The sequence below is a fragment of the Bombus impatiens genome, unplaced genomic scaffold, assembly GCF_000188095.3.
Source record: "Bombus impatiens unplaced genomic scaffold, BIMP_2.2 scf_0517, whole genome shotgun sequence".
Lineage (NCBI taxonomy): Eukaryota > Metazoa > Arthropoda > Insecta > Hymenoptera > Apidae > Bombus > Bombus impatiens.
The window spans coordinates 415382-443023 of NT_176936.1; the positions used below are offsets into that span (position 1 = coordinate 415382).

At 37.8% G+C, this 27642-nt stretch overlaps 1 protein-coding gene across 1 annotated transcript in view; it reads left to right on the top strand.

Annotated features, from left to right (window-relative positions):
- LOC100746146 overlaps window positions 1-27642 on the top strand; it is a 160415-nt gene that overhangs the window by 113415 nt on the left and 19358 nt on the right. The window contains exon 4 of the mRNA XM_003491140.4: window positions 1799-1923. Within this exon, the coding sequence (XP_003491188.1) occupies window positions 1799-1923 (125 nt within the window). The remainder of the gene's footprint in view (window positions 1-1798; window positions 1924-27642) is intronic.

Genomic DNA, 27642 nt, shown 5'->3' on the forward strand with positions numbered 1-27642 from the left:
TATTAAACTGAAATCCTGCATATATCACAATAAAATCCGAAAGAAATTCTACAAAATACACGAATAACATTTACTAAAATATTCAAATCATGCACGGTTGCTATTTCAGAGCTACGTGCTCTTTTTATAAATTTGACTAAATAGGTTCGATGTCATAAAAAGCAGAATGTCATTCATTTTAAAATTCATTTTGTTTCATATCGATCCGGATCTCCATTATTGAAAAATTATTATTTAGAAGAGAAGTGTAATTTTTTAAATATTTACTTTCTGTCCTTGTCGTACGCTCGGACTTCTCGCTCATACATCCTCACTGACCTACGCCAAGCTTCATCAGCGTGCGTTGGTCAGTGACAGATGCTCAGTCAGCGTTTTTTTCACAGTTACTACTTGATTTATAGAGTTCCTGAAACAAATATATGTAGGTCACAGCGATTGGACATCGTCTGTGTACATGTATGGTACAGAAATGTTTTCTGAATGTCAGTGTTCAAATATTGTAACTTGGGAATCAATTGAGATGTTGATCTCACATAAAAAGTATTATAAAGAGCATGTTTTCATTTTTATTTAAATCGAAAGTAATATATTTACTCTGTAAAAAATTTCTGTTCGTAATTATTCTAACTCGAATTCAGTATGAATGTAGAACTATTACTTTATTACTTGTTACGCATATCAATAATCTTTTTCTTCGATTTAAGAAAATTTGTATTCAATTCGTATTTTGACTTATTTATGTGAATATTATTATATTCGAATGTAAAGTAACATTGCTATATATATGAAAAAAGATTTGTCTTATTCAATTATATGATGTATGTTTAAATTACTCATGGTTTGTAATTAAATCGTATTTAATTTATTTAATGGCATCCCAGTGAGAGATTTGGAAATTAAATTTCGTTATATTGAAAAGAGAAAAGTAATCATCAATGAATGAACATCAAATCTATTTGAATAAAAAATGAAAGAAAAATACTGCGAGCGTTTCGTTATATCAACGACGTTCGTACAACGATCGAGGGTTGTTATCGCGTTTTACGCAAAAATTTTCATCGGTCATAGTTGGATACATGGAAATGCTCTCGTTATTCTTACACGATCGTCTATAATAAATAAATCGTCGACAACTATGTCCGGTTTCACTTCCCGGCGCAAACTTTGTGAAATATGTGAACACGTTGACAATAGCCGTTCAAGGTTTCAACGACATGTGCCGTTGTCGACCAATCACACGTTCACCAAGGCATCTATTGTACGTAGTTACTTGTTTTGTACGACATTTCAATATCCATTGTACATCAGGCTATTTAAAGAGGAATTGTTCGAAGTCAGTAACCAGATCTTGAAGTAAAAATTCTACTGTGTTTTGCTTCAAAGATCAATATCGTCCGTTACATAAGAGTACAGCCATTGGTGGAAATTTGTTTTCCCATGGAATATCGTAAAAAAACAGTGATGCTGTATTTTACACAATAATTCCTAACATTGTTTTTTGATCAAATATTTTGATTGAAACACTTTATCTCTGAAACAGGAAATTAAATTCACGTGAACGAGAAATGCAGTTTTTGCAGTAGTTTAATAAATCGGTTACTGCTCTTTTTTTTTGAAAAATATTGTTTTATTCCCTAGTTATTAAATGAAAAACTTGAAAATAACGAACGATTGAAAAAATATAATAGTGGCACTCACACACAGGTGTTTAATACTAGAAGTGAATTAAATGTAATTTTATTTATTTTCATAACTTTGGATAACTGTAATTGACTAACGTTATTCGAATTTATTTTAGGATCTCAGCACCGTTTCAAGTAGCTGCTGTAGCTCTTGTTCTGGCCGCCACAATTTCAGCTTTAATTGGACATTGCTATTCAGATCACAGAACCCTGGTCGCCTGTGGATTATTTCTTCTTAGTGGTAAGTATTCATGTCAAATCGTAGTTGAAAAATAAAATTAGTCAGTTGCTGGATATCTTATAATGTATTTTTATTTCAAATCTATACCAGATGGAATGTAGAAATCAGTAGTAATGAAAATCTTTTAATTTCCGCAATCGAAAAAATCTAGCGATAAAATTTACTATAGAGAGGAAGTTAGTATTTTTTGAAATTAAGGAACACACAGCAATCTGTTTGATAGAATCGTGCAAACTACTCCATCGAAAAGGTGCGTTTCACGTTTAACTTCACTAAGAGTTCTATCTCTATTCGATAATCAGGTTTCAAAAAGGGCAGAAAAATTTACCCTAAATGAAACAAGTTAGAACCGCACGAAATCAGAAAGCAAGCGGCGAAAGGCCGGCGCAATCTGTTTGAGCCAAAAAGTACATTTCACACTTAACACGATCCGAGGTTTATAAAGAGGAATGTCAGCATGGCCGAGGACCATAAAGTCTCATAAAAAGTGCTCGGTGGTACAGCAGTCGCTTCTAATCAGCGATGATCCGGCAAAAAATCGTCGGTTGGAGACAAGACCGCCGTGGAAACGCAGTGATTAACACGGTGGACGCTTTCAGAGCGACCACCGCGACCGGAAAGAAACGATAAAGAGGCGGAAAAAGAGTGGGGGCGATTTTTGAGAACTGACGAGTCGTTTGTTCGCTGGTCACGTATGGAGTTCGTAGCTTCTCTTTATCTCCTTTCCTCTTCTACCGTCTTTCCTACAAGCTCTCCCTTTCTTTTTCCTTCACGATCTCAGAGAACTACTTGGCGGTGTATCAACCGCACTTTCTCCCTGTTCCCTGTTGAAAAGCTAACAATGTGATCCTTGCTGTTTTAAACTCTCTGGCTACATGAGTTTCACAATTCATAGATCACGAACGTTGTTTCCTTGTTCTCATGGGAAAGTTTGTACTCCTGCCAGTGGCTTCTTAATATTCGACGCTGTTTTCGTCGGAGGTAAATCGCTTTATTAAATAAAACGTTTACATGCCGGCTGGGCTCGCACGGTTTTTGCGACGAAAGTGAATCACTTGGTTATTCGGATCCTGTCGTCTCCCTTTGTGGTTTTTGGGAGATTATGTGAGTAAATGTAAATTGAGTTTATTTGAGTGATGGAATTCATAAATGTGTCTGGAGCTCCAATAAAAGGAAGGACGATAAATGTACAGGATAATGTACAAGCTTGCCATTTGCGAAGTAATAATCTTCTACTGACAAGGAATCTATATTTCGATAAATTATCAAATTTTATCAATGTTTCTTTTCTCTATACTTTCAAGTATCGATTAAGAAAGATTGAGAGTAAAAAAATTCAAGCATCGATCACCTATGATATTCACGTAAATGGGTAAAATTTTAACTCACAATTTTACACTCGCATGATCAGCAATAAACAATTAATCATTAAGAAGGTAATAAAAAAACAACGAGGGTCATGAACCTGTATCGGGGGAGTTTTCCACTTGAGCAAAATCGAGTGCGTGAACGTAAAACGGAAATGGCGAATGAAAATCGAGCAAAAGTATATATCCTGGGAAAGTCTAATGCTCCTGCATGCACGGCGGATGAGTTGGAAGAGGATGGAGTAGTTCGATTAAAAATCGCTCGGGTGGGATCGTCGCTCGACCGAAAGTATAAAACGCGACGTCCCTCTGCCTTCGACTTCCGATCAAATAATTCGACAATCGTCTGCCAGGCTGTAATTAGCGACCAGTTTACCGACTTTTTTCAAGAAAAAGCTTCGCTTCCGCTTGCTACCTGAAAATCAGCAGTCTTTTATTGCTTTTTACTTTTTAAGGGTTGAATATCATAATATTATTATTTATTATATACTAATAATAATAATATATTGGATCTTTAAATAATCAGTAATTAGAGTTTGTCAGACAGAATAGTTGCTGTTTTATGTTCAATTTGTTAAAATGTATATAAAATTTGAAAATGTTCAGACTATGCAAGATATACGAGGCATCGTTCGTACAAGAGTCTTTCACAAATTAAGATTAAGTTATATTATTTCATTTAATTGCACAGATGCTTGCAAATAAATCACAAAGTTCGTCCAAGAGAAAATTTAATTAAATTTCTTCCGTTACTTTGTTTCTATAATTTAATCTGCCTTTAAATCTCTGCATGTTTATTACATCGTCAATGACCGACAATAGCGAAAAACAGATTTTGAATAGATTAAAAATTGATTTGAGAGATCAAAGATAAATTATAATTACCATAAAATATCCGTCTCTGCGCAAAAACTGCAATATCGATGCACTCCATTCATGAATAAAACTTTTTCCCTCAAAAGAAACAGACTGAAGTCGATAAAACAAGAGCTAATAGGTCGAAATCGAAGAGAAATGTTGAAAGCAGCGTATAGACGCTGGAAATAAAGAATAATACGTTGCTGAAAGGTCGACAAGAGCAGAAAACGTCAGAAATTGAACGATCTTATATTGTTATCAAGGCTGTGTGAATTTGTCGGTGGCGTATCGGCGGCGAAACATTTTTCCGTTTGTTTCCAACCATACGGAGACACACGGCTGCGATGATGAAGTCATGCAGAACACACCAGTGGATCCATTTCCTCCATTTTCCCGCCGGTTCTTTCTCTTATTTTCAAGCCGTGCGCCAGCCGGATTTCGCGAAAAGCCGGTACGTTTCGCGTCGTGAATTCGAAGATATAAGCACGCGAAAAAGCTCGCCAATTTTATACCAGGAACATTCAGCGAAATATATGTATACAGACGTGCGTGTATATCAATTTTGCACTGAAATTCTGCATTATTTGTCCTCAACGAAATTTTAATCGAAATGCAAAAGCATTCCATGTTCGTGTGAAAAACGCTTTTCCCCGACCTGTGAATGTTTAATCCTTGTCGGTATGATGATGTTTCCATGTTCTTTGGTTTTCCCATTAAAGAAATTAATCATTTGGGAAGGCGAATATATGAGTTCCTGCCCTTTTAACATTCTTCAAATACAAATTTTATCAATTCTAACAGCGTTTAAAAGTCATAAACATCAAACATTTTCCCTGTCTAGAAATTTTTATCAAAGAAATTTCTTCTGCCACGATCCAATCCATACACCTGTTTTTCTAAACTACGTGATAAGTTCTATCTTAAACATGTTCATTCCTTAGAGACGAACAACAAAATCAATTAAAATACGAATTACTCTTTTTCGTCTCACGAAAACTTCGAACCTCGTTTAACCACTGTATCAAACGAAATAACGATTAACATCGTAATCGTGGTATCATTCCCTATTTTATTATTACTTATTCGCGGAAGACAAAGCTCTGACAGTTTACAAAGACGCGATAGCTCGCTATCGAAGGTTCCGTTTTCATTTTGTGCGTTCCTTTCCTCGTAGATCGTCGGGTAATCATGCTCGAGGCTAAAAGCGGTGGAAACTGGAAGTTCTTCTACGAAGACTTGTAATTACGTGTCGGAGAACAGGTCGGCCATCGCAGAGGGAAGAAAAAGATGGACACGAGAGATAGCCGGAACATAGAGGAGAGAAAAAGAGACTAGACCGCGGTCGAAACTCGAAAGCGAAGGATCGGCCTGATTTATATCGAGCTTTACTACTGGGCCTCGATCTCGTCTCTCGGTTTTCGAGGCTGCGCGCAATTCTGTGGCAGCTCCTGGAATCTGGATCAGAAATTTCTTTGAAATCCTCGGGAATTCTCCGCTTGATCGATGTCTTTTATTTCGCACGTGGAGTTGTGATTCATATCTTTTCGAGAGGCCTCGGGCCTGGGTTTATTACTTGAATTTTATTTTGAACAGCTTGAACGCGTTGATTCTTGAGTTACTCTACTTCTATTCTGTCTATTTTCTCCCTATCCTCGAAAACTATACTAACTGTTCTCTATTTTCTCTTATTCCTGTCCTTTGCCTTCTTTCCATTTTCCTCCAACCTTTTCAAATTCTCTATTCCCCTTTACTTTCCTGAAATTTATATTTATCTCTACCTACTACCCTCTCTATATTCCTTTTAAATTTATATTCATTCTTATTTTTCCGTCTCTTCTGCATTTATACATGTTTCTATTTCTACCGTTCTTACGAGTCTTTCCATTCCACCTATCTTTTTTGCACTCTCTTCTCCTACTCCTCTGTCCGTCTAACTTTCTTATGCCTCCCATTACTCCGATTCTCCCTCTACCCTACGAAGCACAGCGATAAATTGCCAAAAGCAATTTGCAATGCGATAATATCGGACAGACAGGTGTTTGGTCGCCATCTCGTCCGAGTTGGGGATTGACTTTGCGAAATGAAAACAGATACCCGGAGCGACGTGGCTTTTGTCCGTGTTCCGAGCGCGTAGCCGAGTAGACGTGACGTTTTATTGGCGGAATCGATAGCGATACAATATCGCGAAACTCCCTTACGCTCTGCCGTGCCGAAAAAGTTCTTCTCCGCGTACATCAAAGGCGAAGCTGAAACAGAGAAAGAGTGAAAGAGAGGGGGAGGGAAGGGAGCAGCGGTTGCTGGAAAGCAATACGAGCTCGATTTTCTCGACCTCAATAATACGAAGCACGAAGCAATCGGTTTCTGTGCGCCGCGATATATCGCGTGAACCGTGTCACCAACAAAGAATTTATTTGTTGCCCGCTTCCCGCAATTTGGCCGGTCTTAGCGACCGAGTTCCGTTACCTTTATTGCTTAAGAACGTGTATAACTTTTCCTGGAATTCCTTTAACTTCCTCTCGATACATTCTAATACTTTTGTTAACAAAGATTTACTCCTTGCAATAAAGATTGGCGCGCTAAAATTATCGTTTCTAACGTTTTGTAATTTGGAGTTGAAAGATTGATTAAATTCCATATTTCCATATTTTTGATAGAGTTGCTAGCGGTAGGTAAAGAGGAAATAATTGTAAGTAAATATAACGAAGTGGAAATTATTCTAACGAACAGAACAAGTGAAACTAAATGACTGTCGATTACTTGATAATCTGCAAAAGATAAGGTAACGATGACGAGTGGCAAGAACCGCGGAGTTATCTACGACTTCGAACTACGCGATAACTACTTAATACTTATCGATAAGACGTCTTTTCCGCTTTCTTTCTTAATCCGCTTGAACTTGTTCCAAGTTCCTTGAACTCTTCTCCTGAAACTTCAAAACGATTATGTCTACAGTAAAAGACAAACAAAATTAAACGATCAAGAAGTTGGACGCGAGAAGAGAGGAATAGAATCGTACAACGTAACGTCGAAGGAACGTTTCATTTGCGAATAAATTCTACTTTCATCGCTTCATTTCGTTGAAAAATGGTAGAAGTTGAGCGAGAAGTAACAAAATGACGCCAGAAATAGGAAGAAAGGAGATAGAATATAATAATGGGAATCAAAGGGAAGAAAGGAAAATTACGGAATTCAAAGGAAGTCGTGAAAGAGTAAGTCAGAGGTCGGTAGAAAGACATCTAACGACATAAACTAAAATATAACCATTGAAACTTAGAATGAAGGATAGGAAATGTACAAATTGAAAAGGGGAAGATAATAAAAAGGATAAAAGTCGAAATGAAGTAATGGAGAGATAATAGAAATTTATAAGAAAGGTGTGGAGATTTAATAAAAATTGGCAGGAGGTTAGTGAAATAAAAGAAATTTAAAGCAATGATTTTAGGATGTTAAGAGCCGAAAACGAAATAAAATAGAAACTGGAAGAAAAATAATAAAAGTCAGGAAACTGGTAGAGACATATTCTTTAATATTGATTTATCCTTTTAGTAATTTCATGTAAGGAAGATAAATTATTATTTCCATAAAAGAAAAACGTCTCTGGTGCATAATTAGCTCTGAAAATTGGAAAATAAAATGAGAAATATTTTAACAGCGTTTACCACGAATATAACAATTATGTGCTATTTTCTGGGTGATGTGTAATTATTACCATTGCACGGCACAAAGAGATAATTGCATATGAAAAATGTGCTGAAGTTTTCATGGTAAATTAAGTTTTTGTTACGGAACGTTAACTGATTGTCCATGTACAAAATTAAAGGCAAAATTGAAAGTAATTGCGACATCACATTTTATATATGAAAATGAATTCTACTTAATCAGACTCTTTATTTATTTATTTTCGTTTGTCATTTGTATTGACGTTTGTTGAACCATTTAACGAGAAATTATTTTCACTCTTGCAAAATATTTAAATTTCCATGAAACATAAATAAATCTTGATAAAGTAAATAATTTTTTAAAGGTGTTACGACCGTTCTCGCTACGATTGTACTAATCGACGCCGCGAAGTAATCGTTCCCCTGTTTCGATTAAGATAACAGAGGTAGTTCAATGAATTTAACACTGAATTAACAGGGTTAACATAAAATTGTATATTTGACAATATTTAAAAATAATATAACGAACACGCCACAAATTGTTTAACAATTATAATTAGTTTATACAGGATTTGACCCGACTTTATTATATCTCTCGATGTATGCGTTCGACTTTTCAGAAGGCACTAATTACCATTCGATCATTTCTTTGTGTCGAACTCACTACGCTCGGGTCACGCCACCCTTCGCGCCTATAATCACGTATGCCGCCTTATTTGTGTGGAAAAAATAACGGACCGAAATCGACGTTTCTAGAACCCGCTGCTTGGTGATAATTATGCGCTCGTCGATACATTGTATATTTCCGTCGGGCAGATCAGATGATCCGTCTGCGACACTGCAGGACCTTAGAAATACGGCCTATAGTAAGCCTCGTGGCGTAATAAATGGAAAGGGCAATAAATTAATGAACAGCGCTGCCATTAACTCAGGTTTTCTTATTTTCGTTATATCTCCACATTTTTTGTTATTTTTCTAATGCCTTAAATTTAACCTATTCTATCTACTCTATTACTGTTACATCTTATCAGTACATAAATTTTTCTCGCTTTCTCTTTTCCATTCTTTCCTCATTGACATTACTAATATCTCTCAAATTACTTTCATTAACATACTACAGTCACTGATTACTCCCATTAAACTTTCATAATTCTCATATAATATCTCTAGCAAATTTATCATACACTTATCAAGCATAGCACCTTCGAATTTTCCTCACTCTCGCTATTATGATATTCTCTGTCCTTCTCTATTCTTTACCCCTTTCTCTAGCAACACGGAAGCTTCCCGTTCGTCTCGTGATTCCATCAGTCGGATCACGCTGTCAGGAATTAAAAGCGAATTATATTCATCCCCAGCCGTGTTTCTCGGTGGCGCGAATTCGTCAACCAGTCTACTCATAGAAGAACTCTAAATCCCATAACGAATAAACGGGTGAAATTATCTGCGACGATTTAATAATAACGTTCAAAAGTACCTACGAGCACCTGTGAGAGAACGGCGACGAAACTGCTATGCGCTACAGAATTATAAATTGTTGGCGAATACTTGTAATTGTTTCCTTTCTACTGGGATGGCTGAAATGCGCCGGCTGGCCACATTTTATCTGCTATTTTGTCACTGTGAACGCGCACAAACGACCGTAGAACCGCAACTGTCTATCAATTGAACTTTATTCTCTGTGTTTTGAACCCTAGTGCGATGAAGTTTGAAAAATTCTTAATTTGTCGATGATTGAATTTAGATATGAATTCTTTCTCAAATCTTTAGAATTACAAGTATTGATGATGGTGAGTGATAAATGAATAAGACGAACGGAACACGAAACAAGTATTCTGCATTTTTAATGCATTTTCCTAATGATGAACTAGTTTCATCGTCCTAGATTCTTAAGGTTTATGAGTTTTACAAATCAAAGATTCTTGTAGTGGAACTGTTAGAGTTTCTTCCTTGGAAATTTCTTCCAAAATAATTTATGCATTAAAAAGTTGTCCAAATAAAGTAGAGGATATCTTAAATCTTTGGCAGATATTAAAGTTAGCTGTCCAGCAACTTTCGTGGCAGCAAATTTTCTCAAATTTAAGCTTGTATAAGAAAATCACACGAATATTTAAATTATTCTCAAATTCGACCGATTTGATACGAACCGTTTAACGAAGGCAAGGGAATGAAGCGAATTATACAAACATGGAAAGCGAAAGGCGCGAATGGAAAATCGGATGCAACGAGATCAAGGATTCTAACGATAATCGGAAGCAGATTGTCGGCGAACGAAACGGAACAGTCGGTTAAGTGGTCTGGCAGTGTCCGAGAACGCTTCGTCGACTACGTTGGATGTCCATGGTCGGCTGGAAATGCTTAGTCAGTCGACACGAGAAATTATAGGTTGGGAACAGGCAACCAGGAAAGCCATGAATTCTCCGTGAAAGCAAATATCCCACGTAAACGTTGTTAAACATTAAATCTCGTGAAAATGTTGACGGAAATCGATGAGTTGGCCATTCCCTTGGAAATATACCTGTCACTCTTTTGATCGTTCAGAAAAGTTTTACGGGTTTGACGTCCTTTATCTTCGCTTTTATTTAGTTACATAGCATGTCTTTTTGTTCTTTTTATTTTCCGTTTTTCTGGGATTACTATTTTTAAATGACTGGTACAACTTCGTCAGTTTTACTGTTATTTACAATTTTTCCATGATTCACTTTCAACATATAAGTATACAGTACACAGTCACGAAAAAATATTACAATTTCAAAAAATCTTAGGCTCTCTTTTCTAACATACTGTATAACTATAGTTACATGCAGATTCAACCAATCTACTTTTATTAAATCAACAATAAGTCTCTCAGTTTGATACTATTCAAATGTGAGTTTTAAAGTTCCATGAGATCAAGTTCTTAAACCAAAAAGTAAAATCTAAAATTAATTCCATGTTCACGAAAAGCCTAATAATTTCAATTAACACGTGCATCGACGAGGAAGATGTTTCGTTTCCGTGGCGGTTCAACTTGAAACCCACGGGGCTGAGTTAAACGCAACCCTTTATTGTTCACCCGTGTACGTGTGCCTGCTTCGAACTTGTGTGCAAGTCGAGGTTAATGTACCAAGAAGCGCATTACCGGCTATGCTTACCATGAGAGAACTGTAAAGAACGAGAACGGCAAAACCACCGGTTACTTACTATTACACGAAGCGAAGAACGAAACTTCCTTCCTCGAGATCGATCGAGAAAAAAAGCTATTTCCTGTCTGCGTTCTTTGTCTGCCCGATATTCGAGAGGCTAGTACGAGAATTATCCCTTTGTTCTTAGCTTTGCATTGCCATAGCGACATTGATAATGTAAAAATTGTTTCTTCCATTGTTTTCGTCGATCAAAAATGGGAAAGGAAGGAAGGTTATTATATAAACATTTTTTCTTTTTAACATGATATTTTTGAAATCCTTCAGTTACAAATTTCTATGATTTTATAGACTTTAGAATTAATAGATAATTCTTTCTATTATTTATTATTATAACTTGCCATTTCTACTATATATTGTTGCTATTTCAAGGGTTGACGAGTTACGTTTTATTCTAACATTCGAACAGTCAATCGGATACGTCGATTTTCTGAACGTTAATAGATGGTAATTAAATTACAATTGGAGATGGAGATTGAAATTTGATTAATCTGAACCGCGAGCTTGTTTCAGATTTTGACGATAAATAGCAGAGATATCGGATATCTAGAGAATTATATTAGTCCACGAAGTATACGTAAATCTCTAATATCAATTATTGCGGTTTAGTGCGTGCTCTCCTAAATATTACAGCAACATTTCATATTAAACTCGTCCGAGGAAAAAATTGTATGATTGTAATTTCCCTCGGCTGCTCTTTATGAAAATACTGAAACGTTGATTCTGACGCGACGGTTCCCTAAATATTCCATGCAAATGTTATAACGCGCACGGTCTTCCATACACTAACCAGATTTCACGAACAATAACAGTTCCTGTCTGAAATTTTCCTGCTCTAACAACACACTATTTCTTTATTATTCCCTTTGAAAATTATTCTTTGCTTGTAGATAATTGGAATTAGATCATAGAAATAAAAATTAAGAATTAGTATCAATTAGCAATAATAAACAGGTAAGCTTTATTATTTTTCACAGCAAAAGTGCACCAAAGCAAAAGTTCTATTAAAAACTGGAAATGTTTCAACATTTTTGCGTGGAAAAACGAATTGCCGAAAAGTCAGTTGCTCGTTAATTAGACCAACCTTGCCAAACTTTCGTGTGCATGTTATTATTCGAAAGTTCGTAAAAATTAACGTGCATCTCTGACGAGCGAAATTAATGTACCAAGAAACGAGTGAGCGGCTAAAACAGCGAAAAACCGCGATGAAAGTCGCGAGCTCGCTGGAAGTACAGAGCACGGAAAAATAAGAAATTTCTAACGACTTCCGTGAGATTAACTAAACGACACTAAAATGTCTATCATTCGCGTAAAGCAGAATATTAAGCGAATAATATCCAATTCTTTTACTTTTCGCGAATCTCAAAATTTAACTTTTTGGGGTATTTTAACTCCTATTTTGTAATCATCATAAATTGTGCGAAAGGATGTTCTCATAATTTAGGATATCTGTTCAACTGTGTTCGCGGAGAGACGCGTCTGCGGTGCGACTCGTCAACGAGAGTCGTAAATTCTCGTTTCGATTAGTATCGGCACCACGAATCAGCCGATCCCCTACTTCGATTACGATGATGGGGACATTTAGATAGAATCTGACACAGGGTTTTACAGTTTAAATATAACTATATATTTCACACCTTAGAAGACTGAATGTCCGGATGAATGTTAAGAACGTTGTTGTCACTCTTCTCGAATCGCACCCGAATTTTCCTCCTGATAAACGCCTTATTAACCTAATTAAACTTTGCGACCCGCTAAAAGAGACTTTCCCGTTGTCGAAGATCCTGTCTGCGACGATTAACGAATGCCAGAGTTTGCTTTAAAATAAATACGGCGGGCGTTTCGCGCGAGAACGAACGCGTCGAAGCTCGCGGCGTGTTCCTTCTTCTCGTCAACGTCCAGACCCTCCTTCACTTCCGCCTGTTCCGTTGGCAGAATTTTCAAGGGTTGAAACAGTCACCTTAACGAGACGGCTTTTCTTTTCGTCCGCCGCTTCGGGCACTAAACCCTCTGACGAGTTCTCCCCTCGTTTCGTCAGAAATTCACGCTGCTTTTTCGTTCCCTACCTCACGCCCCTGTTACGCTGGACACGATTTAACGACGCTTTACCAAAGCAGTTGGAAAGAACGATTCCGACCCCCGCAATTGCACGGTCTGTTCGCTTTCCTCGCAACGAGATTAATCGGGGCCATTCGGATAGGATCGATGGTGGGACAACAGCCGAGGTAATGGTGTAATGGAATTGTAAATGGGGCCAATGCATTGATAAGAATTCCGGTTAATGCGGTTTTAAATGGCTTGAGCGTCGCCAGAAATTTATTTGACTATGTTGTTGGGAAGGTGGAATACGGGATTAAATACAGTATGAATTGTGCGAGCTTGTTAATTTTATAAAGTTTGAGAAGTTCGAGAATCTGACAATTTACGTTAATTGTTCATTTATTGGAAATTTGGTTATTTTCTAGTAGAGTAATTTCGTTTTTGTAATAGCATGTAGCTAGAGATTTTATTAAAATACTATGAAATATCTCTATAAACGAGGAAGATAATTAAATTGTTTCTCTGCTGTGTGATAATTCTATTTGTTTCATTAATAGCATGATAAATATTTGTAGTGATTTGCTTGGATAATACAGAGGGCAATTACTAAAGTAGCATTAGCGATATAATATAATAACTTTGTTATTGTTACAGAATGTTACATACATATAATGATTAACAGTTTAATGTTCTGCGAAGTTCCTTGATTTATTGATAGTTCTAAACGGCATAGTTTAATGGAAACTGAAAATTGATGCAACCTCTAACATTAGTGTATCAATTATTTTGATTATTTTAACGTAACTCCAGGTTATTTATTAAGTTTGAAACTCTGAATAACTATATTCAGTAATGACATAATTACTATGAACAATTAGTAAATATATTCACAAAAATTTAGAAGGGTATTAATGTGAATATTATTATAAAGTTGTCTTTAATGACAGTAACTTAACATTTCAGTAACTTAACAAACTATTAGCGTAAGTACAAGCAGTGCTTGGAAAATCGATAAACCGTCCCATCTTCAAAGACGTGTGGAATCTTCATGCGCGCTTCAGACAATGTTTCAATTAAGGCTTGAGAACGGTGTTGCGGTTTCACACATCCTGGAGAAGCGGTGGCCAAGGTAATAAGCGAGCTTCGACCTCTTGGAGATCCAAGACGGCCTTAATAAACCAAAGACCAGCCTCTCGAGAACGCCTTCAAACCCTACTTAAGACTTCGAGCGGTCGATACTAGTGGCTCAACGGCTACGAGTGAGATCTTTCTTTCATGCGACTAATAAACAATCAAGAATCACCGTACACAAATCGATCACCTACGGGATCACCTATGGCGAACGTTTCTATCATTTATAAATTATAAAATTTTATTTCCAAACGAAACGAGCATGCAGAGTATAAGCAAGTTTTACGAATCATATAACATGGTTCCTTGTGTCTTTTAGAAGAGTTGACAGTTACTAAAGATTTTTCAAAAAGACAAATTCATTATTCAGAATGAGTACTTCTCATTTTACGTTACGTGGTATCTCTGAATCACTATTGATAAAGGAAGCTTGTCCTGAAAATTCTCCTGTATTTTAATGAATTATTTGTAGAATATTCGTGTGATTTCTACGCAAGCTGTGAAAACTTACAAAAACCCCGAGTGAAGCCACCAAAATTCGAAATGAACAACGCGCAACAAGTTGCTGCTTACATATGCTTTCCCAGCGTTTCGACAATTTACCATTCGACGGGAAGCGATGTAAATTCCCGATTAAACACTCTCTAATACTCGACGAAGCTTTTCCAACAAGTCAAACAGCTGCCGATTCCCAGAGGCAAGAAAGAACGAGCAAACGACGCGTGATCCTCGACTCTGTTCGAGTAAGAAAACGCTAAAGCTTCAACCAAAGCATGCATTCTATTAGCATACCGTCGAACGTTTATTGACATTTATTACCTTTTGACTAACAAAAGATGTCGTGTACTAGAATATATTTAATCTCATACTAGGTGTACAAGATTAAAAATAATTCGAGCAAACTTTGAAATTTTATAAAAATCCTCCCTGAGATTTGTTCGCGTTTTCGTCGATTTCATTTAATAACTAATTATATGAGCTGTATTTTACTATCAGACATTTTTCGAACTAATGATTGTATCGCCGACGACGTGTATTACTCAATCTCCTGTGGCGTTAACACATGTGACATTACATTGGGATGATAGGCTAAATGACAACGAACCTGTTCATCAAGTAAACCCAGGTCATCGTAACTATAGCTGCGAACACATTCGATCGATTTACGAAGTATCTTTTTCTACCAATTACATCTCTTAAATGATCCAATATTAATAGTCTATCAACCGCTTGAGAAACCATCCCGCGGTTGAGATTCTCAAAAACGCTGTTTCCAGTGAAACGAAAGAACACGTGTACTATGTTTCAAGCGATGCTACACCATCCAAAGTTGAACAAAGTCTCAGCAACAGAATATCCCTCGACAGAGCCGTGACAGCTCACCAGAAGACAAAACTTTCGCCATGCATAATGCATTCAGTAGAATCAGCGGCGATTTTCAAGCGGCGAATGTAAATCGGTGAAAGAAACAGAATCGTCACCGCTTCCCGGCGTCGCTGCCTGGGCGCCCCACCCCCTTTCACGGCGATCGATAACGTGCCAAAGCAAGCAACGATGGAAGGAAGTAAAAAATAGGGAAACGTGGCCCCTCGAGTTCTCCAGTCGTTTCGGCCTGGGCTTTTTAAACCTCTTCCTACATTATTTTATCTTCCTTTTACCGCCCCCTCGAGCCTCTTTCGCTCGACTGCGCATTCCTTTTAGCGATTTCAACCCCCGCCTTCCTCCACTTCGCGTCGCGGTGGCCGCGATGGGCGACATCCGCTTTCGTTTCACGTTTCTTTAGTCCTCCATGCGTTTCCTTGGTTTCTGTCCTCGTCGAGACCAAGATTGTGGAATTTTTTCCAGAGGAGTACCGTACCGTTCCCGAGGGGAACCCAGGCCCGTGACGATTAGACGAGTCCTGTGTTTCATAACCGATCTCTGAATAATTTTACGCTTCGCCAGGGATTTAACCCGTCTAGGAACCCGCCAGGGTTTAAGTGGCTAATGAGATTGAGTATTTCGATTTTATTTCAATAAATTTCCCTTTAGAATTTAGAAGTCAGCGGAAATTTATTCTATTAATAATTCCGATATATTAAATTCCAAAGCAGTTAATGCTAAGTTTACATATCCCATAATCTACAAATTTCAAGTCTAATATCTAACTGTCTCGCAAAACTCTTCCTGAGAAAGCCCAAAGTTTCCCTTCCTTCTTTCCGTCATGCCAAACTTCTCCTCTTCCAAAACGATTAAAAATATCTTCTTCTTTCTACCCTTTTTTTACCCTTCAAGTCTACCCGCAAGACATTTCACCCCATTCGTCGCTCGTTTGGCAGTTTTTCAAAAATCTCCGTCCGAAGTCGTCGGACTCCGGACTAGCCGGAAGGAGGAGAACAGGAAAAGGGGAGAAACTCGACGAGACAAGAGAAGGAGAAATTCGTACGGAAAATCCGTCTGAGAATTCCATCGCGACTGAGCGATCTCGTACTATCCACATCCTGATCTTTTCTCTCTTCCTCCCTCTGCCAACAAAAAGGAAACTCCTTTCATTTCGAGGAAAGAATGTTCGGTTATGCAACGGCGCTCGCGAGACTTCCGCATATCGAGGACCCACGCTTGCAGCAGGCTGAGTTCCAGGGGGCCGAGTATCCTGTGCGGTGAATTTGAATTAATATCCCACGGCAAGTGTTGTAAATCACGACGCACGGTTCCGAGTTGTTGCTTCTACGTTTGTTGTTACGCGTTCCCAGCCGGAAATTACGTCTTACTTGAACGGCCTCGTTAAGGGTGGTGCAATTCGCGTGTAGACGGGGGTGGGTTTCAGAAGATTGAAATAATTTGCGTTCGATAAGATTTGTCGACGGAGTCTCGCATAATGTTGTTATTTCGTGGAACGTAGCCTTAGCAAGACATATCGCCGGCAAGACTTGGAACGTCGATATTACATTTTCATGGTATTTGAACGTGGCCCATTCTAATTGGAGTATGTTCTTTTGGCTTACTTCATATTGATTTATATTACTTATCTGGTAACCTCCTTGGTAATATCGTTATATGTACATTATCTTTGGGGAGCGACGAACGTTGATTACTTTCGCTAAATAATTCCTCCCTATTCGGATTTCTTCAAAAGCGAAACACCAAACACAAAATCATTGCTCGCTATTTCCCGACTTAATAAATATCCGTTCAATTAAAATCATTTGAAGTGGAAAAATAAAATTCGCGAGATGTCATTGTAGCCATCTTCTCTGCGCTCGCGTGGTTCCTAGACAGCGTATGAAAAGGGAGCTTGTCTGGGTCTTGGTTCGCCGATTCCCATCGGCGGGATATCGGCTCGCAATACGGCGTGAAGTGTAAAACCCGGCAGAATGGAAGTCAATTTACGAATACATCTCAAGAAATAGGCAGAGAAGGAGAGGTGCGGGAATAAAGGGCGGGCGTGTTCCCGTGGCAAGGCTCCGGCCACGCAAGGATCGCGCTGGATTACCGCTTCAAGCTCGATTCTCGAGCACACACCACACCGTCGAGCACGATATCTTTCCATTTGCTCGCCACGTCTCTTTCCGCTCTTTTTACGATTCGACCTGCACCCGTGTTTCTTACCTTCTCCTTACCGTCGACCTCCCTTTTCGCCTTCGTTCCTCGATAATCCACAGTGCAAGTCGACACGTACCTCTATATGTGTATAGATTATATATAGACGCATAGTATGGATCGAACGAAATCGAAATTCAACGTTGAGAAAAGGGGGGAGGGGAGAGCGAGCACCTGAACAAGGGTGCGAAAGGGAGAAAGTGAGAAGGGTGACGCGGTAATATCGCGTCTAGGGAGGCCAAATTGATTTCTCCTCGTAACCGGGGAGTGGTACGTAAGTCAGGAGAGAGGCTAGCGACCAGTAAGAGAGAGGGAGAACGTCTGGATTCAACATTTTAATAAAAGCCACCCGCGGTTTTGTCGCCACTAGACGACGATGAACTTTCCAGGCTTGAACTGATAGTCGGCCGCACCAGGTACCCAACCTTGATCACGATCATAGTTACGCCATCTGAGCAATTTCCTCGTCGAAGGTCGACTAAACTTGCCGGTGTTTTTCATGGTCACGTGGATCTCTTTCATTCTTTTCCTTTTTTCTTTTTCGAGAAGAAATGAAACGTTCGTTTCGCGGATGGAGGTCGCATTTGTTTGGCCGCGCGGTGAGGAAGACTTTAATTAACATAATTAAATTGGTTTCAATTTCGAGATGGTTGTGGTATTGAAGCCTTTTAGGGCAAGCAGAGTTTTCAAAAGTCGTGGTATTTTTCGACTCTTTGCATGTGAAAAAACAGATATACGTTTAATTAACCAATACGTATCGTATCTTATACTCATTGAAGATGTTACTCGGAATTCGTCCAAAAGCATTCAATTAGAGATCCCAGTTTCTCCCACGTCTCAGCCACGAAACAGCGATCGTGGAAATCGTCACGGATCAAAGACGCTATAGTCCGTAATCACGGCGAACCTGTCTAAATTAATATCCGTCTCGTAATGCAACGTTTCTGCCCGGATGCTCGTATTTTATTCCTTTTAATTAACCAAGGATTAAATTACCGGGGGATTCCGAAAACTTCAGGTCGCGTTCATTACCTTCTCCTCGCCGTTTTAATACGCTAATCCAATATTCTAATCGCTCGACAATAAATCAACGGCTCGCTGAACGATAAATTAACGGGCCACCGACGAATATTAAAGTCCACCGTTCGAGCTTAATAACATTTTATTAGTCTTCCAAGCTGGTCCTGGAATCTGTGTGGAACCTTTTACATCTTCCCTCTTCTTTTACCTTTCTCCCTTTCCCTCCGGATTCCTTTTTTTCTACGGCGACAGGTATTTCGACTCGTTCTTCTTCGCTATTATTACTCACGAATGATTAATAAAGACGTGCATATTAAACCATAACTTTTTAGGGAAGCCCGCATCAGAAGGCGCTGCTTGACAAAGTGCCAAAAGAAACCGACCGACGGTTTTTCAGTTGTCCGCGCTAGTTTTCATGCTGCGTCCACCGGAAATCTGATGGAAAAACCACACTCCTGGCGTAATCGATACCCGATTTGAGGACGATGTTTAGTATAGAGATCTCCCTTCTCTGTCAACCGACGCGACGGCCATTGTTCCACGGGAATTACCAAAATTTCGCTAATACCCGATCTTTTGTTTTCGGATTTATTTAATGCACCGAACACTGCCGCGGATTTCGGGTTAATTTGGCCAACCTGCGTCGGCGATTCCCACCGGATTATTATGAATTTGCGTGTACAAAGATTTTCCTGCAGTTTCGGCACCAACGATTCAGAAAATCGCTTATTCCAGGTATTATGAATGATCATTCGCGGAAATGCTCGCCATGTCAAATTTTCGATGTAAATAAAGATTGCTACGCTTTCAGTAATATTCTATTCGATTGTGATAGTAATATGTAATTGCAACTGTTTTATGCTGCAATTAAATGTTGGATAATTAATGTCACAGGCATAGAAACATTTATTTATTTATTTATTTGTTTATTTGCTTATTTTGTTATTTATTTATTTGCGGGATAAACCTTTTGATATAATAAAAATATAGAAAAAGAAATATAAAGGAAAAATGAAAAAAGGAAAGAAAAAATGAAGAAAAGAAATAAAATGGTGCAGGAGATATACATGTACGAAAAAAAAGGATAAGAATTGACATACATAAGATGTATAAGGAGCAATGAAACAGAGATACAGTATAAAAGTGTAAAGGAAAGTTACAATATAACGTTGCTATAGAAAACGCTCAAGAGAATGTTTTAAAAATACTATAGATTGGCCGGAGATATCTGTACTCGTGTAACAAAGATTTACATGATTGAGCATACGATTTATGCAATTATAGTAACTATATAATGTGCGATGTTGTGTATGAAACAATAGGTAACTTATTAAATTTCATAATGGTAGATTGAGGAAGACCAATTACATGATATCTGGACAGTCAAAAATACCTCTGGCTATTTTATTAATAAAAATTATATCAGATATAATCCTTCTCTATTACTATTATTGTAGTTTTACGAGTTTTCATTAATTCGTATTCTTTGTTTCGATACAATTACAACTATCTTTAAATCCCATTAAAAATTTGGAGGAAAAAATTTCAATAGAAAAATTCCGAAAAGTTAAAATCCATTCCCTACGCACCATCCCATTTAAATTAACACGCTAGAAACGTGCATCGAGCATGAACACGATGCTTTGACTTTCATCAGAGCTGCAAAACTATTTCCACAAATGGTCACCGACGATGGTCAATCTTTTTCTAGGCGTTCGTGTCGATGATTTTGATTTATCGACACGCCGCGCTGCTCGATCAGTTGTGTCCTACAACGTCCTGGCAGGCACTGTCCGACAAGACTTTCACGCTCTCGGTAAAAAGGATCCCGGGGGATGTTGCCTTCGTGAAGCAGAACGCGTTCCATTTTCCACGTCCGGTCGCCGTGATCGTCCGACGACATCTTTTTTACGCGCGGAAGATGATACGCCGGAAAAGGAATTGGGCTTGACAGCGTCTTCGTGAACGTGATGTTCTAGATGAGAATCAAGAATAAAAGACCGCGAAAAATCTACCGGTACCACGATCGCTTGAGTCCCTGTCATTTTTAAAACTCCGCGACATTTTCTTATTTCCTTTGTCCGAAACGTGCATCCTTCCGTCTGCGTGATATGTCTGGAAGCGTTCGATGAAATGGAAGAAGATTGAAATAATTGCGCTTCATTTCCGCTGTATAGTGGACGAAACAATATTAGGAAACTGATTTTTTAAGTTTCATGTTGTTTGTGTCTTTAAGAAATAAAAAAAAAACATGTATTAGAATTTAAATATATAATAATCTTTATTGACCCTTAAAAAGATCAGAATGATTCGATTAGTCTTACTAGCGTTAAATTTTTGGAATGGCAAAATCTTTGAAATGTTATTCTAAGGTAATTTGCTTGTAACTTTTTATTTTAAAATAGCATTTTAAGACATTTTTTTATATATATGCCATATCATTTTCAGCATCTTATAACCAATTTCACTGTTAAAAGCTGGTGGAAACTAATAAAATTCTGACGTTGGAAGCACGAAAATCGACGAATAGCAGAATTCCTCGACCAGCGGATATTATTAACCGGACGAGAATGATTTTTCCCGGTTAAGGGGTGCATCGAAGCGGAATTGTCGGGCAAGTTTCCGAAATTTCCGTTCCAAGATACCCTCAGCGAACTTGCAGATGAAACGCAATGGAATTTATGCCGAACGGAATTAGTTTTCTAGGAAGCTTCAACCGCGAAACCGCAACCGCGCTCGTAAATCGTGAGTCCTGTGTCGCAGGTTATTAGACCGAAAGTTCCCGAGTTAATCACAACTCCTACGTGCCGGGACGCACTTTCAAAAAGAGTTCCCCGAGTGGCAGTAACTAATAACGAGACCGACGTCGCCGCTTCTGCCAACTTGAACAACTTGTCTCGTCCTGTTACATTCTACATCTCTTTGTTTCCATTCGCCATGTTTGACACATCCCTAGTCGTTCTTATTCTCCTTTGCATCCTTCTTTCATTTTTTGTCTGCACTTCTTTAAGGACAAAACGTTTAGGAGCGTTTTGTATTCAACTCGCCAATTAAGAATTTAAATTTGCTTCATTCAAAATTATCTTTCGGTTCTTGATTTTGTTTTCGTAATATGAAAGAAATATTAGCCAGTAGCCAATTAGCTTTCATATATTTTACATTGTTAAGGCGCGTTATATTTTACATCGTGCCCAGGGACTACCCACTTTCATAGGTTCGAACAGAAATGGACGAAAACATTTTTTCACCGTGTTAGTAAAATATTCAAGAGCACGAACTTCTCTAATAACACGAAACTCCGGTTTTCACGAGTAACAAGAGAGGTCGGCCGGTGTAAAGGAGATTCAGCGTTTCTTGGTTGCTTGCTCAACAACAAGCGAAATTACTGTTCGCGTAATAAGTAACGCGATTACTTCTACGAACGCAGTTTGTATTTTTCAATTTCTTTTATCGTCCACAAGAAACGATCGATGTATTTGCGTATTGAGGAAAATATTATCGGTGTAAAAACTTTAAACATTAAAAATATGATTTTATAGCAAAAGTGGAAGAATTTTGTTGTGGTATTGCGGCTTTTGCTAATGATGCATTTACAGAGCAACTTCGTTGCAAATTTGATAGCAAGTAAATTATGAGCAGAAGGTTTGCTGTCTACGAAGACTTTTAACATTTAATTAATTAGAGACGTATAAACATTTGAGTTCGTGAAGTTCGAAACAAATTGTCAGAAAATATTGACCTCTTTCGTTAGTCAATACAAGAATTAAAAGTTTTAAACCTTTTACAGGAATGAATTTTTCTAAAAAAATGTGAGAAATTCAGTACTGAAAAGTCAAAGTTTTAAATAAATAAAATAATGTTTTTGGATTGTAACAAAATCATATTCTGATGTAATTTAGCTTCCTTTACATTCATACATTTAACTCCTTTTACGTACATGAAGACCTTTAGGTACATCTTAAACGTCTGAGCAAAAAATACCCTGTACCACGCGAGATCTATAAATGTCTGACAAGGGATGGAAAAATTTACGCGTATTACTCGACATCGAGGGGTGGCTTTGAATATCAAACACGCTAGGTGCTGGATATCTACAGCCTCCCCCGACTATTTCATAGTTGCCTGAATATACTGTTTCAGTAGTACCCCTCATCTTCGATCGAACCGAGGCCGCAACCCTAAATCACAATATCTCGACACTTGTATCCAACCGTGACTTCGACATCGGGTACGATTTTTCCTTTGTCCTAAATCAAATCCTGTTGCCCTTTCCAGTCGAAAAAGTACCTTCTGTTTCACCGTTGCTACCGTTAATATTTATTCTTTTAGTTTTTAATATTACATTATAAAATTAGAAATTAATTATTTACATATAATTCTATATATCTGCACGTAGCATAAAGAACTTCCTTATAACGTGATAGATATTGAATCTGAACTTCTATTAACATTGCACAAGGATGTTTTTTATAATAATTATTTTAAAATATTTAATCTTCAATTGTTGTCATTGGGTACATGATCATAGCAATGAAGAAGGATTAAATTATTACGTTGTGAAGTATTTACTTTATTTTATATTCTACGTTCTATTTAGTGATCAATATAGGAAAATTGAAACTAAATGTTCTAAAGTTAAACAACGAAATTGTTATAGTTATTTATGACCCAAGGATATCAATCGAGGATCGAAGTGTATGATATATTTTATATTTTTGCAACAGCAGCTATGCTGAAGTCCAAGTGGACAATGGTAATCGAAGGAGTAGCAAGTTTAATTTACCGTGATTAATTGAAAACACTGAAAAATCGTCTACAAGCTCCGTGTTTTTTCAATTTTCTCCTTTTGTCAACGCTTTCTGCTTCCGCTTCAATCCTGACAGTCTTATAAATGATCTATTTATCTGTCTTCGTTCCTCCATATTGCGTTGCACCGACCACGGACAGATCGTGAAACTTTCGCAGGAAGTTTCCACCAAGTGAAATAAGAAGATTGAGAAATATGAGGTCAAATTACCGCTTGAAGGAAATCCAAAGTTTTGTTGCGTCAACTTGTGATTACTCATCATGGTGGAAATCACTTCCTGTATTAAATAACATTCCTCGTTTTCTTTGAAGATTAATACTAACAAGCAACCAAAAGGAACTGATCTCACTCTCTTTCTCTCTCGGCTGTTAACAATTTCCATGTAAAAATTGTAAAAAGACGCACGTTAAATGTACTCAAATATTTTTGAAAATATCATTACAAAGGCAAGCCTCTCTCTTCGCTATGAAATTATTTTACGTTGTTTAACTTTGCTATAATGTTTAAAATTAGATTTTACGTTACTGAATTAACATTGTTCCCATTTAAGTGAAAATAACTTTGTACCGGTTTGTTCGATAACAGACTTTGTGGAAATATTTTTATCGATGTTACTCACTGGATTTCTTTAAAGAATCTATTAAGAACACCAAATCTCCTTTCTGTACGTTCTAATGATTCTTCCAACCATTAATTTTTATTCGCAAGTCCGATTATATCGTTGAAATCGCACGAATTTCTAAACTTATTTCTAATAAACAAGTGGGTTAATAAACCAATACTTCTTTCCCCTCTGGTATCCAATAGCCAATTTCAAAAAATTCTGTGCCATTATCAACAGAATAAAACTTCTCTCCACTTTCCAAGTTTTCCACTCCCGGAAATTCAGTAGGGCGGAGGGTAAGTTCACTCGACTCAATACGTCAAGCAAATAAAAATGGAAAGTTGACAAGCCGCGGGCACGCGGTGGCTCCAGACATTCTGCCTCTGTCACGTTCAATTTGAATAAACTACCCCCCTCCGATCTTCCTCTAGAGATAAGACGCCTCAGGCCGAGGAGCGTCGCCACGTCTTTCAACTTTATTCAAATGCGGCCACCTTCGTATTGCCCTTTTTCTCTCTCGTTTCTCTGCCCTTCTTTTTTACCCCTTTGTCCCGAGTTTCTCGGGGAATCGCGTTGGACCGGACCCCCTTCCACGCGGTTTTCGTAGAAACTACTCTGTTCCTTCGGGGCTCGACTGTCTTCATTTCGTTAGTTTCGCTCACCACCGAACTTTCTAATGGCCGCGTAATCATTCGAAGGGCCCTTTCGGCCCTCGTTACGAAGATGGGCTTTAAAGGATCCTTTCTTACGCTTCTACAGTAGATTTGCTTCTGAAGTTTGTAACAAAGTGGAAGGATATTTGATTCCTTTATCGCTCTAATAGTGCGTTTCTTCATTGTGTCTCCTCTACATTTACTTCTGCTCAAAACTCTCTTATTTATTCACAAAGAATTATTGCGCCTTTTTTTATTAATCGTCAAATCCGTTTTTCTAATTTTTGACATTTTACTTAAATTTCGCTGTTTATTCCTTTCGTATTCTTTTACCAACATCGACTTTCTACTCTTCTTCAGTCATCGATGTCACTGTAGAACCTATGTTCTATCCTTTAATCCACAATTTTTAAGTCTGCCAAACAAACTTCCTTATTTATTCATAAATTATCGCTATACTTCCTTCTACTGGCTGTTAAATTCAATTTTATAATTTTTAATCCCTCGGATAAGAGCTTTTTCCTCCCTTTAGCTACCTTTTTTCCTCTTCTTGATTCTCTACCATCGCATTTCCCACTCCAATCACTGCAGTCACTCTATCTTATTTAGAAGTTTATTTATAAGATCAAGGATCATCGTAAAATGACTAGCCAAAATAGAAAGGAGAATGAGTTCATCGAAGATCAGTCTCTCTTCAATGAAAGTGGACGCAGCATTGTTGACTGAGCGATCCGGAGGTGAAATTGGTCTTTATTTACCCTAGTCAACTTCTCAGCATAGTTTCAAATGATGATCGTCGATCGATCCAACTTCGGGGCCAGTGTATCCTTCGTAGAAGCGCGAGAATCGCCGCAGGACACGTTTACTGCACTTTTCGGGGTTCAAGTGTGACGAAGCTTGCTCTGATGCGGTCGAACTTCGATAAAGTGGCTCCTTTGCGACACTGCCAACTTCCACGTGAATTTCTTGGCCGCTCCGATCGAGTGGCTCGTCTTGCAGACGAATTTCCAGCAAACTGAACATCGCCAGGGCGTTAGTTTCGCCTCATGAATCTCTGGTCGACCTTGGTCCTCGTTCGACTCGTTCCGACCGTCACGTGGCGAATACCAGCCACGTTTTCGTCACCTGTAGTACTTTAAAAAAGAATTTCCATAACGAAAGGTTATTGTTTTTAATCGATTGTCGCTTCTTTTCACGATAATTCCTCTATTTTTGTTTACGTTTATTCAGAAAGAGAAACAAAGTGGTTGCGTCCAAAGTTTTTTAAATATTTTGTAGAAAATATAAGCAAAAGAGTGCTTAATAACTTCGTTGGTAAGGTTATTAACAATGTAGAACAGCCATACTAACTGTATTTCAAGTTTTTTCATTATTAATATCGAAGCACACGTTGTCAACAGGAGAGGATTATTCGTAATTTATTTTTATCATCATTTTTAATTAACTGTTCTAGTACCTTGTCGGATAGAAAATATTTAAACATCATATGCTATTCATATTTAATATTTTTCACGGGAAAATTAAGCTTGAACTAGGATTAAAACTAAATTTTCTTACACATTCAACTCGTCTTTGCTAAATCACGGACGTGACTCGATAATATGAAGCAAAATATTAAATTACGTTGTATTTTGCATAAGATCACCTTCTGCATGCTTATACAACGCTTTCATACATATTTACATATACTACGCACTACATATACACTGTTTAACTCCTTAATCAAAATTTATCTCAGACAAAACCAACGATTCTGAAAACGGTGTATAATGAATTGCGGAAAATTCGTGGAAGGGGGATTAAATGTAATCGGTGCGCAGGATTCAGTCGGATTGGGTAATTTGCAGCGGAAACGTGCGGCTGCGAATTAACCAAACATCTATGGTGGTTTAATGAACGTCAGGCTTTAACGAACGCGATTGGTCGGTGGCTACGTCGAATGTGCTCCTCCAGCAATTTCGACCGTGTCTCCATGACACGATTACTTTCATAATCACGATCTCCGGAACCAATATTGCGTTCGCGCGCAGAATTTTAATTGAAATTGCTCAGCTCGTTTTGAGTAATTTCCAAAAATTCCTGGCCTCGATCGTTACATCGCTCGTGCCTCGATCGTTTCGCACAAACGCTGTTTGTGACTCTTGCCTCTTCTGGTATTTCCACTGTTTTCATTTCATACGTCTCCGATTTAATAACAACTTGATATCTGTATAATAAATATCGATCATTTTTATTGTATATTGAGATTGAGTTTTAATGATTTTTTTCAAATTATGAAGGATGGTACGAAAGACAAACTCCAATGATAAATATTCATAAATATATCAATCACTCGATTTCTACTTTTAAGTCTCTAAATCATTTTCATCAACGTCTCGGTGACCGTACATTTCGATGTAGATCTTTCTCACAACAGCCGGCACTTATCATTCAGTCTGTTATTGTATAATTATCATACACTGTTTGAGAAAATTACATTGAATCCATCATCATTATTGGATCTCTATGATATTATCTCAATTTATTTTCTACATTCATGCATTGCATGAATTTATTTATTTATGTCCTAATTGTTCTATATAGTTACAGAAATCGGGATTATAATCATTTGCTGACCATTTTCTTTCACTGGGTCGTTAAACTCACAAATTACCGCAATTTTTTAGTGCATTTGTAGATCGTTTCACTTCAATAGAACACCATTAAATACAGGAAACGCTCGTCTCGCGCTTAAACGCCGGCTAAATTAAAACAAAAACTGAAGTCATGGAAACGTGACGACGGCCGACGACAAATAGCAAAGCGTCCAGCGACAGTCA